This window comes from Eutrigla gurnardus (assembly GCF_963514095.1).
Source record: "Eutrigla gurnardus genome assembly, chromosome: 2".
Lineage (NCBI taxonomy): Eukaryota > Metazoa > Chordata > Actinopteri > Perciformes > Triglidae > Eutrigla > Eutrigla gurnardus.
This window is the reverse complement of record NC_139916.1, coordinates 8534772-8555681: the sequence shown is the minus strand read 5'-3', so window position 1 is coordinate 8555681 and position 20910 is coordinate 8534772. Positions and strand designations below refer to the sequence as shown.

The 20910-nt window shown below is 42.0% G+C and overlaps 2 protein-coding genes across 2 annotated transcripts in view; one reads left to right on the top strand and one right to left on the bottom strand.

Moving 5' to 3' along the window:
• Positions 1-20910, bottom strand: part of vgll4b (vestigial-like family member 4b) — a 325618-nt gene that overhangs the window by 115621 nt on the left and 189087 nt on the right. The window lies entirely within an intron of this gene.
• Positions 948-19652, top strand: slc6a11b (solute carrier family 6 member 11b). The gene is made up of 15 exons (XM_084035549.1): positions 948-1105; positions 1730-1960; positions 2310-2444; positions 2732-2872; positions 2970-3051; positions 5126-5258; positions 8002-8136; positions 12350-12453; positions 12555-12679; positions 13400-13512; positions 13754-13891; positions 15668-15770; positions 16353-16453; positions 16844-17014; positions 17351-19652. Exons 2-15 carry the CDS (start codon positions 1747-1749, stop codon positions 17492-17494), a joined length of 1839 nt encoding a protein of 612 aa, XP_083891675.1. The 5' UTR covers positions 948-1105; positions 1730-1746; the 3' UTR covers positions 17495-19652.

Genomic DNA, 20910 nt, shown 5'->3' with positions numbered 1-20910 from the left:
ACTAATAATAATAATATTACTACTACTACTAATAATAACAATAATCAAAATAATAACAAAATAATACTACTAATAATAATATTACTACTACTACTAATAATAATAATCAAAATAATAACAAAATAATACTAATAATAATACTTATAATAATAATATTGCTACTACTACTAATAATAATAATAATAAAAAAATAATACTAATAATACTACAAATAATAATATTACTACTACTACTACTAATAATAATAATAATAATAATATTACTACTACTACTACTACTAATAATAATAATAATCAAAATAATAACAAAATAAAACTAATAATAATACTACTAATAATAATATTGCTAGTACTACTAATAATAATAATAATAATAACAAAATAATACTAATAATACTACTAATAATAATATTACTACTACTACTACTACTACTAATAATAATAATAATAATAATAATTTTATTATTATTAATAATAATAATAATAATAATAATAATAATAATAATAATAATACATATTTTGTTGGTGCACTGGCTCTTTAAAACAAATCTATTGTATGATCTACTGGACTTCCTGATTGACTTGTGTATCCATCCCACCCATGAGTTTGTAGCCTAAACCTAATGGGATAATATAACGAGCCACTTCATATAGTGAGAGTGTTAGATTGCTCAAACTTCCACCCACCAGACTTGCTCGCCCTCGTCTCCTCATGTCACCCTGTCCCCTCTGCGCCGTGGTAACGCCGGTGTGAGAGCTAGATTGGTTACCACATGGCTTCCCTCCAAGTAGAGGCGCTTGAGAGTGAAGCGCTTGGAGAGTGGGAGCGCAGTCGCAGGTTCTCCATCGCCTGGAGCAAGATCTCCCGTCACTCTGCCACGTCTGGGATCTTCCTTTATATAGTCGGGAGACTCAACAAAACCACTTTGCTCAACGCGGATCCAGATCTCTTCTCATTTTTTCTCTTTTGCCCCCTCTCTCTCCTTTTTTTTTTTGCCACCCCCCTGATCAGGCTTAACCACCCTGCGTGTTTTGTAAAGGACAATTGTTGGTGCGCATCATCGCGGGAGCCAAAAGGAGGTTTGCCACTGTTCCATAGGAGACTGGTGAGTAAACAACGGGGATTTCTGTTGCATGATCAATTCTGTTGTTGTTGTGAGTGACTTCTCATGTAGTACGATCATGGTGATTGGCTTAATTAGTTTCCACGCTCGCGGTAACTGTGTTAAACTAATGATCAAGTTACTTTCTATGCTGAAGAACGATATTATAGTGATATCAAGCAGAAGAGCCAGTAGGTTTACATGCAGGTGACTGAAACCTTGTTTTTCTGATCTGCCCACTAACATTAACAGTGATGTAATCTACTTTTTTTTTTATCCAGGATGTTGTCATCCTTCTGTTGAATCCATATTTGCTGAGGTGTCACACTTAATTACACACATGTTCCTTTTTTCAAAATGAGATGTATGGCTGATTATTAAAGGGTCACGTCGTTACATAATAAGTGAAGATGAATTAGACTTCTTTCTCTTGATTTGAACCCTCACATACATAAGTGTGGACTTTTCAATGGGCGTGGTTTTGCATTAATGGGACTGTCCCATTCAGATGTAGATGCAGAAAAGAGGTCCCAGAAGAAAAAGTCACTGAATCCAGGTTTTGGTTATGAGGTCACCTTTTTAAAATTCTCCTGTCCTTGTGTTTTTTTCCCCCTCTCACTCTCTCAGCGGGCTGCTGCAGCGTCATGACAGCTGAGAAGAGCGGGCCGGTTATAAACGGTAAACCAGAGGATGGCAGAGACCCGGAAGGGTCCAACTCCAGCCTAGAGAAGAAAGGGCAGTACAATGAGAGGGGCCACTGGAACAACAAGATCGAATTTTTCCTGTCCGTGGCCGGAGAGATCATCGGACTGGGCAACGTCTGGAGGTTTCCCTACCTCTGCTACAAAAATGGAGGAGGTAAAGACTCAAGGTGGTGAGAAAGATCTTATATTAGAAAATCAGTGGACATAAGACAAGCCATCTGGCAGAAGGAAGGAGGTAAGACGGGGAAAAGAAAAGTAGTTATTTTATCTTCTACCGCACCAAAGAGGGAGGTCAGTCTGTCTGTAAGAGTGTGAAAATATGATGTCCTTCATCATTTCATCCATTATGCATAAGTCTAAAAGAGGTGGGTTCCCTCATTAGGCACCATCAGACAGCACAGTGAGGATCCTACAGCCATCATGTGAAAAGGTCATTTAGCATCGGAATCCCGCTTCAAGCTACTGTTCTGCTGCTCACGGTGTCTTCTCTTGTGTGCATGAAGGTGCGTTCTTCGTTCCGTACGTCATCTTCTTTATTTGCTGTGGCATCCCCGTGTTCTTCCTGGAGACCGCCATGGGTCAGTTCACCAGCGAGGGCGGCATCACCTGCTGGAGGAAAATCTGCCCGCTGTTTGAGGGTGAGAAAACCTGCACTTTATATCGACATCTCAGGATTCAAACTATTGAAGCGGAAATTGGAACAAAGTCGATGCGACTGATGAAACTAGATTTTTGCATATGCCCAAAAAACACTGTTATATAAATGCATGTCCTCATGATGCTCGGAGTGATTTTTGATTTTTTTTTTTTCTGTTGTCACACCTGTACAAGCTACAGATCTCTACTGACATTAGTCACTACAGCTGTTTGCACTTGCTGGTTACACTTATTTGAAGAACAATCATATCTCTTTGCCTCTTTTCAGGTATTGGCTATGCGACGCAGGTGATCGAAGCTCATCTAAACGTGTACTATGTGGTGATCCTCGCCTGGGCCATCTTCTACCTCTTCAACTGCTTCACCACGGAGCTGCCGTGGGCCGCCTGTGGACACTACTGGAATACAGGTGGGAGGAGGGAACAGAGGATAAGAGAGGGAAATATTCTCGCAAGCAGAAAATGAATCATGTGCAAAAATAATAACACGGCGTTGTGTTTTCACAGACGACTGCGTGGACTTTTATGGAGAAAATTCCACCAACATCACGAACCCCAACGCCACGTCTCCGGTCATTGAGTTCTGGGAGTGAGTACGATTTTATTCTGTGTTTTCATGTTCTGTCATTAGTCTTCAGGAGATTTCACGCTCTGTCTGCGCGTGCAAAGTCAAGCTTACTGTGATGATTGTGTTCTTATCCGGTAGCCACACAGTTTGTATAAAAACATCAGAAGATGCTCAGTCAGTTCAGGCCATCTATAAAAGTCTTCTTTTTATATTCTTCTTTATTATGTTGAAAATCTGAGCTTCTGACAGCTCCAGGCTGGTTCACAGACCCCCCACCCCCGAACCATTCCCCCAGTAATTAGTCAGCCCTTTTCATATTTGTGTGTCAACAGGCCCTGGTAGGCCAGCTGTCTCCCAGCTAGAGCCATGTGTGTGGCAGCGGATCAGGCCTCGTCAGTGTTGATGCTGACCACACTTCCTGTCTCGCTGCCAGCCGCTACATTTACACTGCTGGGTCAAATCTCATTAAAAACAAGTATATCGCAGTCAAATGGTTACAAAACATGATACATATTTAATTTAAAAATAAGCAAAATGATTTGCGTTAGGGGAGGAAAACATCAGATTTAAGCCAGCGACATAAACCTCAAGGCAAGCCCAAAGGAAACAAACAAAAAGACAGCCACCATGATGCTGGCAAAAAAATAGCAACCAACCAGGCTGGGTTTTATCGATGCCAAGACAGACTGTCATCTTTTCCCTACTGTATATAAAGCATCAAACATCAGAGCAGTAAATTAGCTGGAATTTGCCTGTGTTGACAGAATAATGTTGCCTGGTATTCATCATCTCATCTTTACACTAAAATACAAAACTTAACTCACTGAAATAGTTTGATGGAAAGACATCTTTTGTACATATGTGATTCATGTTGTACATAATATTACCAATGGTAACGTAGTCAATAGAGTAGTGATGTCTTTAAAAAGGGCTTTTAATGAGTCAGGAGATGCCTTCATCCTCTCTGAGTCTCCAAACCAATGTGTTAATTCTAACATTTTATAAGTTCACACTTGAGAAAAAGAAATTTAGACTTGATTCTTTGTTAAAAAAACAAATGCAAGTACTATTTATGTCGGTTTCACAGTATTTATGTCACCAAGTAGAAGTACATGGCTTCTGTTTGCTTAGCTCTTATTTGAACCAAACCAAACCCGTAAAAAATGACTAGATATTAAGCGTTTACCTCAGAAACTTGCACATTAACACACACACACACACACACACACACACACACACACACACACACACACACGCACACACACGCGCACACACACATTTATTTACCCACATTAGTGTTCACATCTTGCCCTCTTGGCTGACCGGGGGGGCTCTGTTGGACCTCGCCTGTGGCCGGCCACCAAGAACATGTCACCATGATCAATGGCTGGTCAGGAGCTCCGGGGGTGAACTCGGTGGCAAAGATTTGGCAGCACCGTTTTTTTTTTTTTTTTTGCTCTGTTGCGCCGAATCACACTTCTCTTCCTCCATCAATGCTATTGACTGGCTTTGCTTCCACAAACAGGAAACGCACTGTTGATTCACCACCGCCGCCGAGCTATGATGTCATAACCGCTGATAGCGTGCCTCGTGTGTTGCATCTACACCGTTACACCTGCAGGTTTAAGAATGCCTGTTAGCTTGATAACTCTCGACTCAGAGAAAACATTTGCTTCAGACTCCACAGAGCAGTTCCACCATGATGAGGAATAAACGAGCAACAAACAGTTAATGGACTTGCATTCAAACACACATTCATACACTGGTGGCTGCCATACAAGGTGCCACCTAGCTACCCAGCTAGTATAGTGTACCAACAAGGGTGACGGACAGTGTTTTGAAACTGAGGAGTGATTAACGGAAACATGAACTATGGTTCACCAGCAAAAAAATGCAATTACTATTTATATTGAGCAACCTCAAGCACAATATTAATGTTTCATCATCTTCCCTCTGCCTGAAGACTGATCCGTACCGTGTTACGTTCAATACATCCACTTCCACTTGTTTTCAGAAAGTTTGTTCACCAAGGCTTCTCCTTAACGTCACACGTCTGTCAAATTGTAAATCCCCCGTGTTGTCTGTGCCAAATCAGACGCAGAGTACTGAAGATATCAGATGGTATTGAACACATGGGGGGGATTCGCTGGGAGCTGGCCATGTGTCTGGCCCTGGCCTGGTTCATCTGCTACTTCTGCATCTGGAAGGGACCCAAGTCCACTGGCAAGGTGAGACGGAGCCATGTTTGCTAGTGTGTGTGTGGTTGAACTGCGAGGACCGCATATAAGTAAGTGTCTTCACACGTGACACATGAGAACATTGAATGCTGTTATCCCGCCATTCAACCCATGCTGGAGGACTTTGTGAATGTGTGTGTGCCAGAATACGTGTGTCACTTTTACACCGAAGCAGCAACAAGATGAAGCACTTTCCCTCAAACAACATACATTACCCCCTTGCAAACAGAAGACAAAAGGTGTGTCCGCCCCTCCCACTTCTACCTGTTTTCATGTGCTCCTTACGTCTCTACTGGAGACTTTGAGGTGGATTGTGAGGACGCCGCACCTTGATTTTGGGCGCTCGGCTCCCCCAAAGAAACGGATTCAGTGAGCCAGAATGAGTAGAGAGTTAGAGATGGAGGGAGGACGAGAGTAAAGAGAAAAGAGGAGAGGTGTGTGAGGAAAAAATTAATGGGTCCACATTCTACATGATGGGGGGGGGGGGGGGGGGGGGGGTCAACTAAACGGCAGTGCCTATATCTCCCTGAAGTGTCTTTTGTCTGGCTGTGAAGTAAGAGGGGAGAAGGCTTCTTCATGGGCTTTAGCAGCCGGTCCAAGATTGATTCCTGTATTCACCGGGGGAAAGGAGAGCGTTCATGAGGAGCATGCAGAGTATATCCTCTGCTGCCTCTCTCTCTCTCTCTCTCCTGCTATGAGAAATAAACCACAGCTCGCCGGTGGCGAGAGAGAGAGAGAGAGAGAGGTGCTTTCTTCCCTACAGCCCATTCAGGTCCAGCTCCACTAAGCTGTTTGCTTTTGTGGGCCATGTTTGCCAGCCATTCTCACATCTAAGCCGTCCTGTTAGATTTATGGCGAAGGCAGGAGCAAAGTTTGACCAGTAAATTCGTGCTGGCTCAAATGTTTGCCCGCGGGTGAGCTGGACGGAGCATGTGGAGCGTCAGAGGAGCATGGGGAGAGCGAATATTGTTCTTTTGTCCCTCTGGAGAGACGGAGAGGAAGGTTTAAGGATGTGTGATCAGTTTATTTGACAAATTAAAGGAGGGATTCTGCTGAGCAGGAGACAACTTTTCCCACACTTTCCCCTGTAGGCCATGTAGGATTAACGGAGCTTAGTGTGGACTGTCTGATTAAGTCTCGTGGATGTTCAAACACTACCGCGGTTGGGAATTCATTGAATTTTACACTTTTGACACAGGTGTTTATGGTGAAGTGACATAACAGCAGTAAATTTAAATGGAGTAGGATTAGGAAGATGAATACATCACATGTTTGCTGGGTTGTACTGGTGATCAGAATGTGCGTGTGTTTAGGCCTGTATGTGTGAATGGTCTTCTTTATCTTTGTCTGTAGTATGTGCACACCCATTTCAGTGTTGTGAATGACTGTGTGTGTGTGTGTGTGTGTGTGTACTCATGCACTCCTGTGCGTGCTTCAAAGAGGAGCACATTTTCCCACACTGCCAGCATCACTCTTCTGGGCTTCTCCTGTTTAAGAGACGGGGCCAGAGGAGCCTTCTTTTCTTTTCAGCCTCCTGGCCCGGCTCTGTTCTGTCCTGTTCTGCCCTCAATTGGACTCTGACTGGATGCCAGCAAGCCAGGGGATGTGTGATGCCCGCCAAGAGGCCAGGGTCTTTGTTCAAGGGGTTTCTAAGAGTCTTGAGATGTCGAGCACAACTCTGCAAAACCTGAAAAGTTATACATAAAAGAAGGAAGTGTTAGTTTGACGGTTAGCAAGCGCTAGCTAGTGTAGTGTACAGAATTTACTATGACGGATTTGAGAGTGTGTGTGTGTGTGTGTGTGTGTGTGTGTGTGTGGACATATAGTTGCAAAACATAAGATGCAGAAATGAATTCTCCAGGTTCCACTTTAGGTGAAGACTTATTGTAATTGATATCATGCCAGATGTGGTAAATGTAGAAGCTGGGCCTAAGATGCTGTGTGCTGTATGTCACATGACTGATGTTAAATGATTGACAGCTGATATCATGGACTGAAAACATTTAAAAAACTGCTTTGAAGAATGAACCCACAAAGCTGTGGTTCCTCTGGCCTGTAATCTCCTCTTATTTGTTGGAAAAGTATTTTCTGACATCATGATTATGTCTGCTTGTTGTCCTTCTAGTTTTATTTATATGTTCATTCTAGTCGACTTTATTTTGACAGTGTTGGTTACAAACAGTGTACACCAGGAGTATATATTAAACTGTGTCATCAGCTGATTGTCAAACACTTCTGGTCAAATTATTATTATTATTACCAACAGTGTGTGAGCTCTGTTGGTTCGTGGAGCTCATGTTTCCCTGACAACAGCATCAGTTAGAACTGTTGGGTGTCAAAGCCTGTCAAGTCCTGAGGAAAACATTCTCACATTGTTTCTACGTGTTTCTGTCTAACGTCTGTTATAGTTCCGTCTTCACACTTTCTCACGTGTTCCTTGTGGTTGGATTTCTGTGATTTGTTATCAGCTGTAAAGTCGGAACAAACAAAAATCTTTTCCACCTTAGAATCATTCCTGTCTAGTTTATCCGAAGCATTTATCAAGCTTTTTTTTTGGTTTGTTAAATAGGTGGATGAAGAGGCGGCCATGTTTGTTCCCAACAGTAATCAGCCGTGACTATTGCTGGCAGGGTTTTATCCTTTGATTCCTGACAGTGAATCCGTGTCAGCTGTGTTTTTTCTGTGATCAGTACGTAAATTAACATTCCATATGCATGCATGTTTAAACCTACAGGTTGTGTACGTGACAGCTACATTTCCTTACGCCATGTTGCTGATCCTGCTGATCCGAGGAGTGACGCTGCCAGGAGCTTACGAAGGCATCAAGTTCTACCTCTACCCGGACATCTCCCGTCTCTCTGACCCTCAGGTAGGCCTGGTGCCTCTCTCTCTTCCACCGACAAACAGGTAAAGAAGTACCACAGAGGTGGTAAGCAAAGAAGGTGTTGCGATTTTAATACTTGGGACACTTGCAGACAATTAGCATTGCAGCTGCAGTTTCATCACGGAGCTGCGGTTATCTTTAATCGTGTGTTTTTGACCCCATTTAGAAGAGACCCGGAGGATGTGGAGGTCAGAGCACACACGGCGGGTCACTTATAGCAGCACAAATAGAAAAAAAACAGCACATTTGCTCACGATCACAAAACGTTTTTAACATATTAAGTTTAAAATATAACCTCAAACATCGCAGCTGTACAAAAAGAGCTGTAACCCTTAACGGCTGCAGGTGGCACATGTGTCAAGGTTGCGTGTCCTTGCCTGTGGCTGCTATTAGATTTACATGGAGCTGAGTAGCTGCCAGGGGGACAGGTGGTGTGGTTGTTGCTGTAATGCGATGGGGGATCAGTCTTTTTTTATGTAGCGTTTTATTCCAAAAGCACGTTTATTTCCTGTTTACACAAATCAACTGCTTGTTTGGTTATGTTACACAGAAAGTGGTACCTCTCAAGGCTTCATACAGCTATAATTGTTTCGTGGTTTCCTTCATACGTCCCACTCTGGTGGCAATAATACTGCGATGGTTACAGGAATATGGAGCCAAGATTATCATAGCTGAGCCGACACTTCCTGCTGGTGATGAGATGATCAAGGGTCAAGTAAAGAGTGACCTTTCAGAGCTTGAGAGGCTGAACTTTGAGGTTTAAGGCTTTTAGAGATGGCACACACACACACACACACACACACACACACACACACACACACACACACACACACACACACACACACACACACACACACACACACACACACAGCAGACCTCCTTGACCTCGTCTGGAAAAGGCAGACAGCTCAGGTCGCTAGGCAACAGTGCATAAGAAAATGTCAGTGGATGGGGTGTCATGACAACGTGAATCGAGACAGATGAAGAGATAAAGTGAGAAGGAGATGGAACAGAATTTAACATAGTGATAAATAAATGTTAAAAAAAAGGGGAAATGATTGACATTGGAAAAGACTGTTGATTGGATCCCTTCAGCGATCGACCAATCACAGCTTAACGACTGTAACTTGACTTGGCAGACCTGTCAAGCTTTGGATTCCTCCGCATGTTGAAGTGATGTGTAAGGAAGTGATTACACAGTTTGTTTATCTGCTGTGACATAAACACGGGAATCCTTAGCATGAACTGCAGTAGTGACCTGTCATTGTGTCCAAGGCCAAGATATTATCATCACGTGTGTCTGGAAGATGGAGCTTCAGCCTCAGTCTCAGGAAAATATCTCGTATGTAGCCTTCAAGGACACATTCAAAGTCAGCTGGAGGTGTTTTCAACCAACCCACTGAGCTGACATAGCTAGCTGATAACATCTACTGGCTGCAGTTTTTCATTTCAGCAGGCAAAATGCAACGACTGCAAGCTGGAAATTAAGTCATCGTATAAATTACAAATCTGCCACAGCTATCATTTGTGAATGGCTGGTGGAAACAGACATGATGTAAATGTTTTTAAAGATTAAGGCACCTTCTTCAGTCCTGTCTCCTTTTTGTACATTTTTAAAGCCAGCATTTTATTCTTTCAACTTGCATTTCACAACAAAATCTAACTAAAAGTCTGTATCAAGCCTTGAGCCTCACTTTGATGACATAGAAAACTAAAACATGAACTCTTGAAAAGCTACATGTTACCAGTTACATTTCACGTTCAAACCAGTGCATTTCAACACTAAAAAGGTAGCCTATAACATGCTATTTGGTGTATTCCTGTTGGGTAAAGTTAGAGAGAGATAGAAACAGTGCTGAGTGATAGACGGGGAAGGAGTGAGACAGAATGGACAAACAAAGACACAAACATGGGCAGGGAGAGAGTGAAGGAGGGCGATAAAGAAGCGCTGCTGTTTGGCAGAGGAAGACATTACTTCTGACACCAATGTTAAATTAGCTTCCTCTGGGACAATCAGGCCTCTGTTCTGTTCCCCAGGCTGTGTGCAGTGTGTGTGGCCGTGTGTCACTCGCTCCTTTTACACCCCTGAACTTCATCATGCCTCCTCTATTCTCCTCTTCCCTATAGCCGCCTCTCCTCCCGCTCACTCTCCACCCTGCTCTGTGCATCACTCCTCCTCTCTACACTTCTTTTCTTCTTGTGTTTTCAGTTGTTTCTAGTGTTTCTCTCACTAGTGAAACCTACCTTCTAACTTCACATTTCCAGCATCGGAGTATGTTCTTTCCCTACAACACAACAAGATGGTAACATGATGAGCTGATAAGTAGATGTATTGGCTCACATATTCAGGTACAGGTGGTCGTCCCTCCAGGGTTTGTTGTTGTGTTTAAAACGTAAAGCTGCCACTTGGGCCTTCTGGGATTTCACCAGAATCACCACATAAAGTAGATTAAAGTGCTAAACATCCAGCAACAAGCTAAAGGTACTAGTTGTCAAGATCATCTTTGTCTGTCTACTGTTTGGCCTGCTGCGGCTGAAAAGAGCAGTCATAGTGAATCAAAACAGTATTTTTACTCTTACTTTTGTTAAATTTTGTTTAAGAAATGTTTCGCTATCCAGAAACCTCCTGGATTTAAATAGAAGTCTTGGATGCAGCAGTGTCTGCAACATGACAGCTTTGGAGTAGAAAAAAAAGGATTTTTCAGCTAATTTGAAGCATTCTGTCAACAAAATAGTTGCAGTAAACTCATGTAAAGTTTGTGACATGACAGCAACATTCACATTTGTAAAATTACAACAGAATGAACCAGTTTCATGTCATCATCTCTGCCCAGATGTCACATGTAATCCTGATGTGTTATGCTTTTTTCACACACTCCAAACGCTGTCGTCACGTTCATCTGCTGACGGGGGACATTTCTCTAAACCTGAGTTTAAGACATGAGCAAACAAGTAGGAGAACAAAACATTTCAAATAGAAAAACACTGTACGGATCTGATTCATACGAAGAATGGAACGTGGTTCATCCACATTACAGCCAACGTTATCCAGCTTTCACACAGTGGAAACGTTTCCTGGAGCCACAGTCTCAACATAACCAAACACAAGCCGGCCAAATTAGGCACAACATCAACAAGTGCTTCTCTCTGTGCCTGGGTCTTTAAGGTTTCCCCGCGCTGTGCAGCCATCAGCCGAGGGGTGAACCAAAGGGAACATTAATGAACATTAGGAGAGAAAAGCCTGTTCTTCCACAGGAACAGGCCTGTGTTTGTGAGGTCACAGAAGTTGCCATAGTTACTCCCAGGAGGGAGCGAAGACCGTGCGTTTGTTAATTGTTTCTTGGTGGGGAAATGAGATTAGTGGCTGAATGGTTATGTGAGAGAGTTTGCAAAGAGCCATGCTGCATTAAGTTTGAATCCGCTAGCACACCGTGCTATCCTCTGGGTTCTAGGGTTCTGTACTGAACAGAACTGGACATCAGCTGTTGCGAGGAACCCGTGGTTCTTTTATAATCTGTGTGGGTTTCTCCTCATGGTGAAGCAATAATGTTCCAAACTGTAGGGGGCAGTGTATCTAAAAGTGGCCACAATCAAATTCCATTCCTCACGACACCATTCTCCTCTTAATGATTTGAGCTAGAAAAGTAAAAATACTGAATGTTTGAACCCTTTATTACACTGGAGCTGTCCTCTGTTCATTCCCAGCAAACAGTAGAAAGGAAAGGAGTTGGTGTATAATATACAAATATGAATATTTAAGCACTGGAAGACTACAACCCACTTCTAGGATGTTAATCCATGATTCATGGCGCTCCAGTGTGAGACATCATTTCACTACAAAGTCACTGAGATGATGAAAATCAAGAAGATAAGGAGTAACCGATAAAAAGTCACCTCTCCACTGAGTTTGGTAACCTCCTTTAAATGTGAAATCCTATTCTATTTATGGCTATTCTGTGATTAAAACAATCACAAAGCATTAATGTTGACAACAGGCTGGGAAGCATCAATGAGGTGGAAATTAAACTAAATGACTTAGACGTTTCTCAAACACTGGTTTGTGTATTAATACATTTTTGAAGAATGGTGTTCGTCCCAACAGGACCGTTAGAGAAGTCATGCCGAGGAGCTATCTGTTGTTTTCCCTGACTTTGTCAACGATCTGTCGTCCCGGGTGTTTAACCCACTTCTCCCTCAGGTGTGGGTGGATGCTGGAACCCAAATCTTCTTCTCCTATGCCATCTGCTTGGGCTGCCTCACTGCTCTGGGAAGCTACAACGCCTACGACAACAACTGCTACAGGTGTGCTTTGAATGAATGGACGTTCAGTATCTTTGCACGACAGAAAGTGAAAAGCTCTTACAGTAAGTGTGACGCCCTCGTCTGTCTGTCCTTCTCCTCAGGGACTGCCTCATGCTGTGTTGTCTGAACAGCGGCACCAGCTTTGTGGCGGGTTTCGCCATCTTCTCCGTGCTGGGCTTCATGGCCTTCGAACAAAATGTCCCCATCGAGGCCGTGGCCGAATCTGGTGAGGGAATAACCATCACGTTCCTTAACACCACGACTCTATACTATATCTGACTCACAGACTGGAGAAACATTTATATAACTCCACACCCTTCACTGGAGCTCTCAGACCCCCCATTATCATTTATTCAAGTCCGTATGAATGATTTAGTGAATGTGACAGAGCAAGAGATTTGAAATGTTTGTCTCGGAGCACGGCGAGGACAGAGCTCAGTGTTTGTGTGAGTCGTCAAACGCAGGTGTTAAATAACGCAACGGCATGCCACCTCTTATTTTGAAGCAATCAGTCTTATTAAGCAAAATCATTCACTTCCCCCGAGGCCAGGCACCGTGCCACTTTGTGCACTTATAGTACATTTACACGTCTATCTGCGAGAGAATAATCCTGCTTTCTCCAATAAAAGGAGGATAATAATCATCATAATAATACAATGTAATAATCAGGTCACATCAGGTCCTAGTAATTAAGGACACGCTTATTAAGCAGGCATCGGCAACCAGAGAAAAGCAGATCAGATCCATCTGGTCGTAATAATAAGAAAACAAATAAAAAGGTATTTTAATTAATGGTCAAAAGTCCGACAATGACATGATTTTGCAAAACATCTAAATAAAGCAGAGGGTGTAACTGAAAATCAAATGCTATAATTATTGCTATTAAGCCTCCGTCTTGTCTCTCACCTGCTCTAATGAGAGTCTTGTTCATGGTTTCGGGATGCAGGTCCTGGTCTTGCATTCATTGCGTATCCCAAGGCTGTTACTATGATGCCCCTGTCTCCCCTCTGGGCCTGTCTCTTCTTCATGATGCTGATCTTCCTGGGTCTGGACAGTCAGGTGAGAGAACTGAGATCATGGAGAATGTATGAAATTCACATATACTTGGGTTTTATTTTGTGAAGCCCAAATAGATTTCATATAGCGTTTTAGAGAAACAAACGGCAGACGTGTATTTTTTTCTGCATCATATCAGCTCATAACCACAATTTAAATGCTTAGTCACTGCAGAATGACTATGGTTTTTTTTACTGTACCATCTTGTCATGTAACTGATATCTCCTCTTATTTTACTTGACAGTTTGTGTGTGTGGAGAGTTTAGTGACAGCTGTGGTGGACATGTACCCAGAGACCTTCAGGAGAGGCTACCGCAGAGAGCTGCTGATCCTGGGCATGTCTATAGTCTCCTTCTTCATAGGGCTCATCATGTGTACAGAGGTAAGACTCCACATTCACATCTTTACGTTGAACGTTACACACGTCAGGTTTTAATAACTGTGTGTTTATTAATTAATAGTTAATTATTTATGAAAGGATGACTTAAAATTGAATGATTATTTACTGGGTAAACAGGAAGACATGTTAGTCAGGAGAAACGAGGGAACAAAAATAATCTGTTTTTTTAATGTCTTGTCACAATTTATGAAGAATCAATGGAAAATATAGATTTGTTTTGTTATATAAATGTATGTATACTTATTGTGTTGTTGGATTAACGTTATTACAAGTGCGTTGCCTTCCAGTTTGCCTCAAGCGGGAGATCATGCAGTTTTTTGACCACACTTTTTTAAAAAAGGTCAATTTTGGATCAATTAAATTTGGCCTTTGGACCTACAATGCTCTGTAGTGATTGTGCTCGGATCACATGAGGAGAGAAAGTCATCATCATCAACATCATCATCACCATCACCATCATCATCCCCTCCAATATACAAGTCTGAGCTGAGACCCAGCCAGGTACATTCTAGAAAAGGACTGGGGTCGGCTCTCCAGTCAGACCTGCGTTCATTCATTCATGTCACCAGCTCTTCTGTGCTTTTAAGACCTTTCATCTTCAAGTCATAATAATGGAAGAGATTCTGTATCAAGAATATCCACTAAAAGCCTCTCATGTGTCCTCATGCACTGCTCTCTCCATCCCTCCCCGCTGTTAACATGTTACTGTTCTCTGGTGGCCCATATCACTCAGGAGAAGCAGGGGGTTGGATTTTATACAATATTAGAGTACAGCACTTTCTCTGTTCTTCTTATTCTCTTATTCATCTGTCAGCACCTGCACTCTAGACATTTTTTTCCTTTCTGCCACCAAAGAGCCGTCATGAATGAAATGTCTCAAGAGGCCCGGAGACCTTCCAGCACAGGTCAAAAGGTTCTCCGGGAGTATAGCTTACTATCTGGCTGTAGTACCCGGGAGGAAGAGACATGTTGGTGATTTACGAGCTGGATCAGAGCCGTGATGTCACCCTACTCCCAGATTCATGGGAGATTTTATTCATGGGGACCCTTTTAGTGAAGCAGAAAGTACAGATGGGTTGCTTGAGTGGAGGTGGAGTAGGTAGAGTGGATGTAATGCGAGCACCACCACTGACACTCGAACAATGGAAACTTGGAAAAGGAATTTTGGGGAAAATATTTGCTTTCTCCCTGAGAATAAGATGAGATGAGATTGATACCACTCTCATAGTTTTGATTCAAAGCTCCAGCTAGCAAACTTTTAGCTTAGCGAAGCCCAAAGAATGGACACAGGAGCACGTTTTGTTGTCACCATGTGGTCAAATTGTAGGATTGAAGTGACATATGTGTTAATTTGCTTTAGAGAATCTGTGACTTGTTGTCAGACCCAGGCTAGCTCATTCCCAGTCTTATTCTAAGCTATGCTAACCTGCTGTTTGCTATAGTTTATGACAGATATTAGTGGAGCAATAAGGCAGAATTCCCAAAACAGGTGTGAACATTACATATAATGCAGTTGCTTATAATGAACGCACAAAAAAGATATTGCTTTTTTAGACTACATTGCTTAAAAATACTCATTTAGATTATAAGAAATATCAATGCCGAGTCCACATTGGTTTACGACATGCCACCATGACATCGACCCCCCCGACAACCAAACAAGAAATCCTGATTCATTGGTATTTGATGGGATCTATCCGAGTCTGATGCTCATACAGCGGCTGTGACAGAAAACTGACGCCTGTCTCATCCTATCAGGGCGGAATGTACGTCTTCCAGCTGTTTGATTCGTATGCGGCCAGCGGGATGTGTTTGCTGTTCGTGGCCATATTTGAGTCTATATGTATCGGCTGGGTTTACGGTAAGATCTCAGAGAATTGTTTTGACTCCTCGCCCTTGTCACCTCAGATACCGTCAACTGTCACACATTTCTGCAGAGAGAAAACTTGTGTCATGCTTTTATCCTCTTTGCTGCAAATAATATTTCTTCTCTGCCCTCTGCTGGAGAACGGGCTCCAACACATGCATCACTCTTTAGTGTTATACAGTACAAGGCACACATGATATTGAAAATTATATGATGGAATTATAGCAGCTTACTGAGCAAAAAAAGTAATGCAGTGCCTTTTTTCTATTTAATCATGCAATGTATGCACAAAGGAAAATGTGGCTTTGACTTCTGGATTTAAATATTATCACATTTATCATTATATAATGAAACTATTTGAAAAGAAACCCAATTATTTGAATAAAGTAAAGACTATTTCACCCGATTTATGTCTGTCGCTCCTCAAAGAAAGTTTCGGACAACATATTTATCTTGATCTATTCATCAGCTCTGTTTAGATGGCCAAATATTTTTCAGCTTTCCAAAGACATCAATCACGTCATTATTTTTGATGGCAAACACAGAGACTCCGAGTGACACTTCTTTGCATTTCAGGTAGTGACAGATTCTACCTAAATATTGAGGACATGATTGGCTACAAACCTGTCTTCTTCATCAAATGGTGCTGGATGATCCTGACCCCGGGCATCTGTGCTGTGAGTCTGACCGGAGACACAGAAATCGAGCATCAGCATCACGTAGATGAGCTCAGTAGTGATGAAGGATGGACGCATTGAGAGAATACTGTTTTTTATTCTGGATTTCAAATTGATAGCGATATTTATTTATGGAATAAAATCATTTGAATTTGGAGATACTTATATAATTAAGGTGTGTCCTCAAGCTGGTTCTGTATATCCTGATACACTAGACCATAATGTTTTTGGATTTATGTTTTGAATAATCCTATTATTATTGTGTGTATACTATATATGAAGGCTCCATATGGCCTTACACCAGTACTGTACTCTGAAGTAGAAGAGGCATTTCCTTTCTCACAGCGAAAAAAACGTTTACAAATAGGATGTTATTTCCATCTCCTGCAGGCAATTTTCCTGTTCTTCCTGATTAAATACAAACCGCTGAAGTACAACAACGTGTACACCTACCCCGACTGGGGCTATGGCATCGGCTGGTTCATGGCCATGTCCTCGATGGTCTGCATCCCCCTGGGGATGGTCTGGAAGATCTGGATTACTCCTGGCACCTTCTCTGAGGTACAAACACATAAACAAATCATGCAATTTGGACTGACTTCTTAGTTTTTGACAGAGAAACATTGACTTTCATTTAGAGTCCTGAAGGTCACAAAAGCAGGACAGCAGTCGACACCTTGTAATGAAGGAAATGACTGAAAATAGCTGAGAAAATAATGACTTCTCAGAGGAATTGTGCCACAGTTGATCCTCCATCGATGCTCGATGGAGGATCAATTAAACCTGAGATGATCAGTGGCCTCTATCAATCTATCTGCTAAATGCTGCTATTAGAAATAGCCTTGTTGTGTGAGACTGGAAGGTGACCTCTCCTCTCTTTCTCAATGCTCTCTGCAGAGAATGAAGAAGTTGACGACTCCCAGCCCGGACCTGAAAATGAGAGGGAAGCACGCCGCCCTCAGCCCTTACGCTGCTAACGATGCAAAACTTAAGGTCGATGGGAAAATATCCACCATCTCAGAGAAGGAGACGCATTTCTAACCGGCCGCGTGGACCGAACGACCAAGCTGCCTGCCGTCTTCACAAGTCCAACGGATGAAAACTACAGCAAAACAACAACATTATCCACCACTACGCAAAACAGGAAATTAAACAAATGACTGTGTTATTTTTTGTTTTGTAAAAAAAAAAAAAAAAAAGGGGGAGGGGGGAGGGAAGTTATCACATGATTTGTAGTCTGCTTCTGTTTTTGCACAAACTTTGATAACACATTTGTTGTTGTTTTTTTCCAGTTAACACTGTGACTATAGCAGCTGTTTCTTTCTTTTCTAACCATTAATATTTTTAAAAATCTGTTAGGTGACATACGATATGTGGTTAAATCTGGTGTTGGGACCTTGTCAGGACCGGTCACGCTCGTGTCTGGGCCTGTAGAACCATACCAATGTGCTGTGCCTCTCTATTCGGTACTAGGTACCCAAATGTGACAGATGTAGCAGCTTGGGGACCTTTCTACATAGTTTCGTGCGTTAAGAGAAAACTGCAGTATGTGTCAGTACTGAGGTAATAGGAGGGCAAACCCTGAGTACTCCTGCAAGTACAACTTTGACTTGTATATAAAGAGTTTGCCATCAGAATCTTGGACGTCATCTTAACCAGCTGTGACTGTGAGGGCTTTCAGATCAGTGATTTTTTTTTTTTTTTTAATCGACTTGAATTCAAAATTGTTGCTAAGCAACACAAGCAAAAACTCTGCTTGCTGCTGTATTTGAATAATATGATTAGGCTATCATCACATTGGGATTTATTAGGTTCTTGAGGGCTTTGCTGATCTCTTCTCGGGAGGTTTCAGTTACATTAAAGGGCAAATTAATAGTAAAACCTAATAAAACATCTGTGATTTTACATTTGGTGTTTTCAGCTACAAATAGTGAATGACTTGCAGGCCGAGTCTTAAAAAAACCCACACCTCTTTCTCCTCTAGCTGCCCTCCTATAAGTCGTGGATATCTATCATTTCACAGCAATTATGCAGAGCCTAACGCAGAGTGACAGACAGACATGCTTCCACCCCTGCATTTTTATTTCCTGTTCCGCCTGTAAAAGAGAAGATGCATGCCCATCAGATGAGCATGCCCGTCTGTCTTCTTATTCCCCCTCTTTCTATTCTCTCCCCTGTCCTTCCCTCTCATCCTGAACCTCGTCCACCTCTTTCAGTGTCTTTTCCACATCTGTCTTCGGCTCCTCTTCCTCACGTGGAGGGCTTGAGAATGACTGTATGAAACTGTGATGCTGCTGAATCCTTTCGTCATAGACATTAGCGATAGTCTTGCTATTGATTAGTGCTTTTTTTTTTATTAGACCTCGCTGTTAAAGAACACAGCTTTTAATTTTGCCGTCTGAGCCACAGCAGGAGTGAAAGCACAGTCTGCTCCTGTCATCCATTTAATTGTGGTGAGAGTCAATGAGCTGGTCTCATTGTTCAGATCAATCTCACTCCATTACAGCCTCATCCAATCAACGATCGAACGACTCCCAGTCGTCCTCCTGCCTCCTCTGACTTCCTCACCTCCCCTCCTTTCTTCCCGCTGTCCTTTGTTTCCTGATGAAAATGCAATCAGAGGAGAGCATCTGAGGGGGATGCAACTCAAATTTCTCTCTTTAAAGTTTTTTTCAGGAGGAGGCAAAGAAGCCAGAGGGACGAAATTAGGGCTTTGATGAGCTGAGGAAGTGTGTGTGATGGAGTAAGTGACGAGGGAAATCCAGGAAGTGTTTAGTGCCTGAAGCCCCTCCTGTCAAAGCTGTGTACATCCTCTTAAACATGTGATCGGTCCCGCTGGTGTGGTTGCATTATGACATTATCATCTCCTCACCGATGTTTGTGCAAGTTAATAGTCGTGTGCATCGGATATTATAGCCTGCTGTTTAACACTGATCATGTTGATGTATATTTTACATGTCCTTCTAGAAACCTGCCGTCTATTTCTTGACATGAACGATGTCTTAAAAGAATTGCTGTATTAAAAAGAATACGACCTTTGTTTTGACTTTTGATATGTTGCTCAAAAGATCTTGTTATAGTCACATAATGAAAGGTGTTTTACTGTCGTGTACTGTTCTATACACATTTTGTTATTCACAGGACACGTGAACTGTCTGCTTACTCATTTTTAAGAATAAATATTATAAAGGAAAACGGAGTGGAGGCTCTGAGCTTTCTATTTTACTTTAAAGGGGGAAAAACGACAGATGCTGGCATTTCTTTGAAAGGATTACTGTGTCTTCTGTGTTTATGATAAGACTTTATAGATGAGATAAAAATGATGGGATCAGATAAAATGACATTTTACAGGGAAAAAAAGAAAAAATATAGTATATGCATGTCGACATGTAAAGGATGGAGGACTGGATGATTTGAAAAATAATGACTTACTACAAAAAAACATATTTTAAAGCATACATTTACTCATCCAATATAATATATATTTTAATATGAGAATAAGAAATTGAATGGTGCGCAAAAAGAAGCTCTACAGGCCATAGTGTAGATGTAGGAAAGCTGAAAATGAAGAATCAAACCTATTCAAACCCCCACTTACCTATTATCTGCACCCACACAGGTATTTTCACTTAATCTGGTGCTCTCTCTTCAGGACATCTGTCGTTCACTCTGTTCCTCCTGTCAGGACAATGTTCCTTCTTATTAGTACAATGAGTTTTGTGACATTACATCACCACTATATTTCTTCATCTCTAACTTACTGAGGTCTCTGAAATCATGATTACAGCGAGGAGTTTAGGACCAGCAGCCCTCAGAACACATTTATGAATAAAAGGTATAAATAAGGAAATAAACAAGTTTTTTCTTTTCTTTCTATGATCTTCTTAAATATTTTTATTTGAGGGAACTTCACGTGCCATGTAGTCCAGATCTGATGAAATCCCTTACCAAGGCTTCTGGGAGTGTTTCTCTGTGTGTGTGTGTGTGTGTGTGTGTGTGTGTGTGTGTGTGTGTGCAGTCGTGTGTAGCATCCAACTGTCACACTCCAGAAATCAGCTTTACTTTCTGCGACTTGGATGCGACATCTCGGCTTGATCCGGTGGATGATGTGAAGTGAATCTTTTGTTATTGTGTCACCGTCGCCACAGCATGGAAACTTCTGAGAGCACTTCATGAGCCGAAAAAAACTTCGGCTGAGCAAAAGCCATTCAGAGAGGAACGTGAAGGTTAAATGGCTGTCAGCGGGGTAAATCGCTCTCTGAAACGCTGTAAAATGTTTACTTGCGTTTCTCCTTTTTTCTTCTTGGAGATGAGCTTTTATCTAAGCCCTCGATCTAAAACGGTGCTATTGGCTGACGGACACAGAGTAATCAATACGGTATAATAATACTGTATTTAAGGGCCCCTTGAAGATGAGATGGCTCATCTCAAGAGATTTACCCTTCTAGTAAATGTCT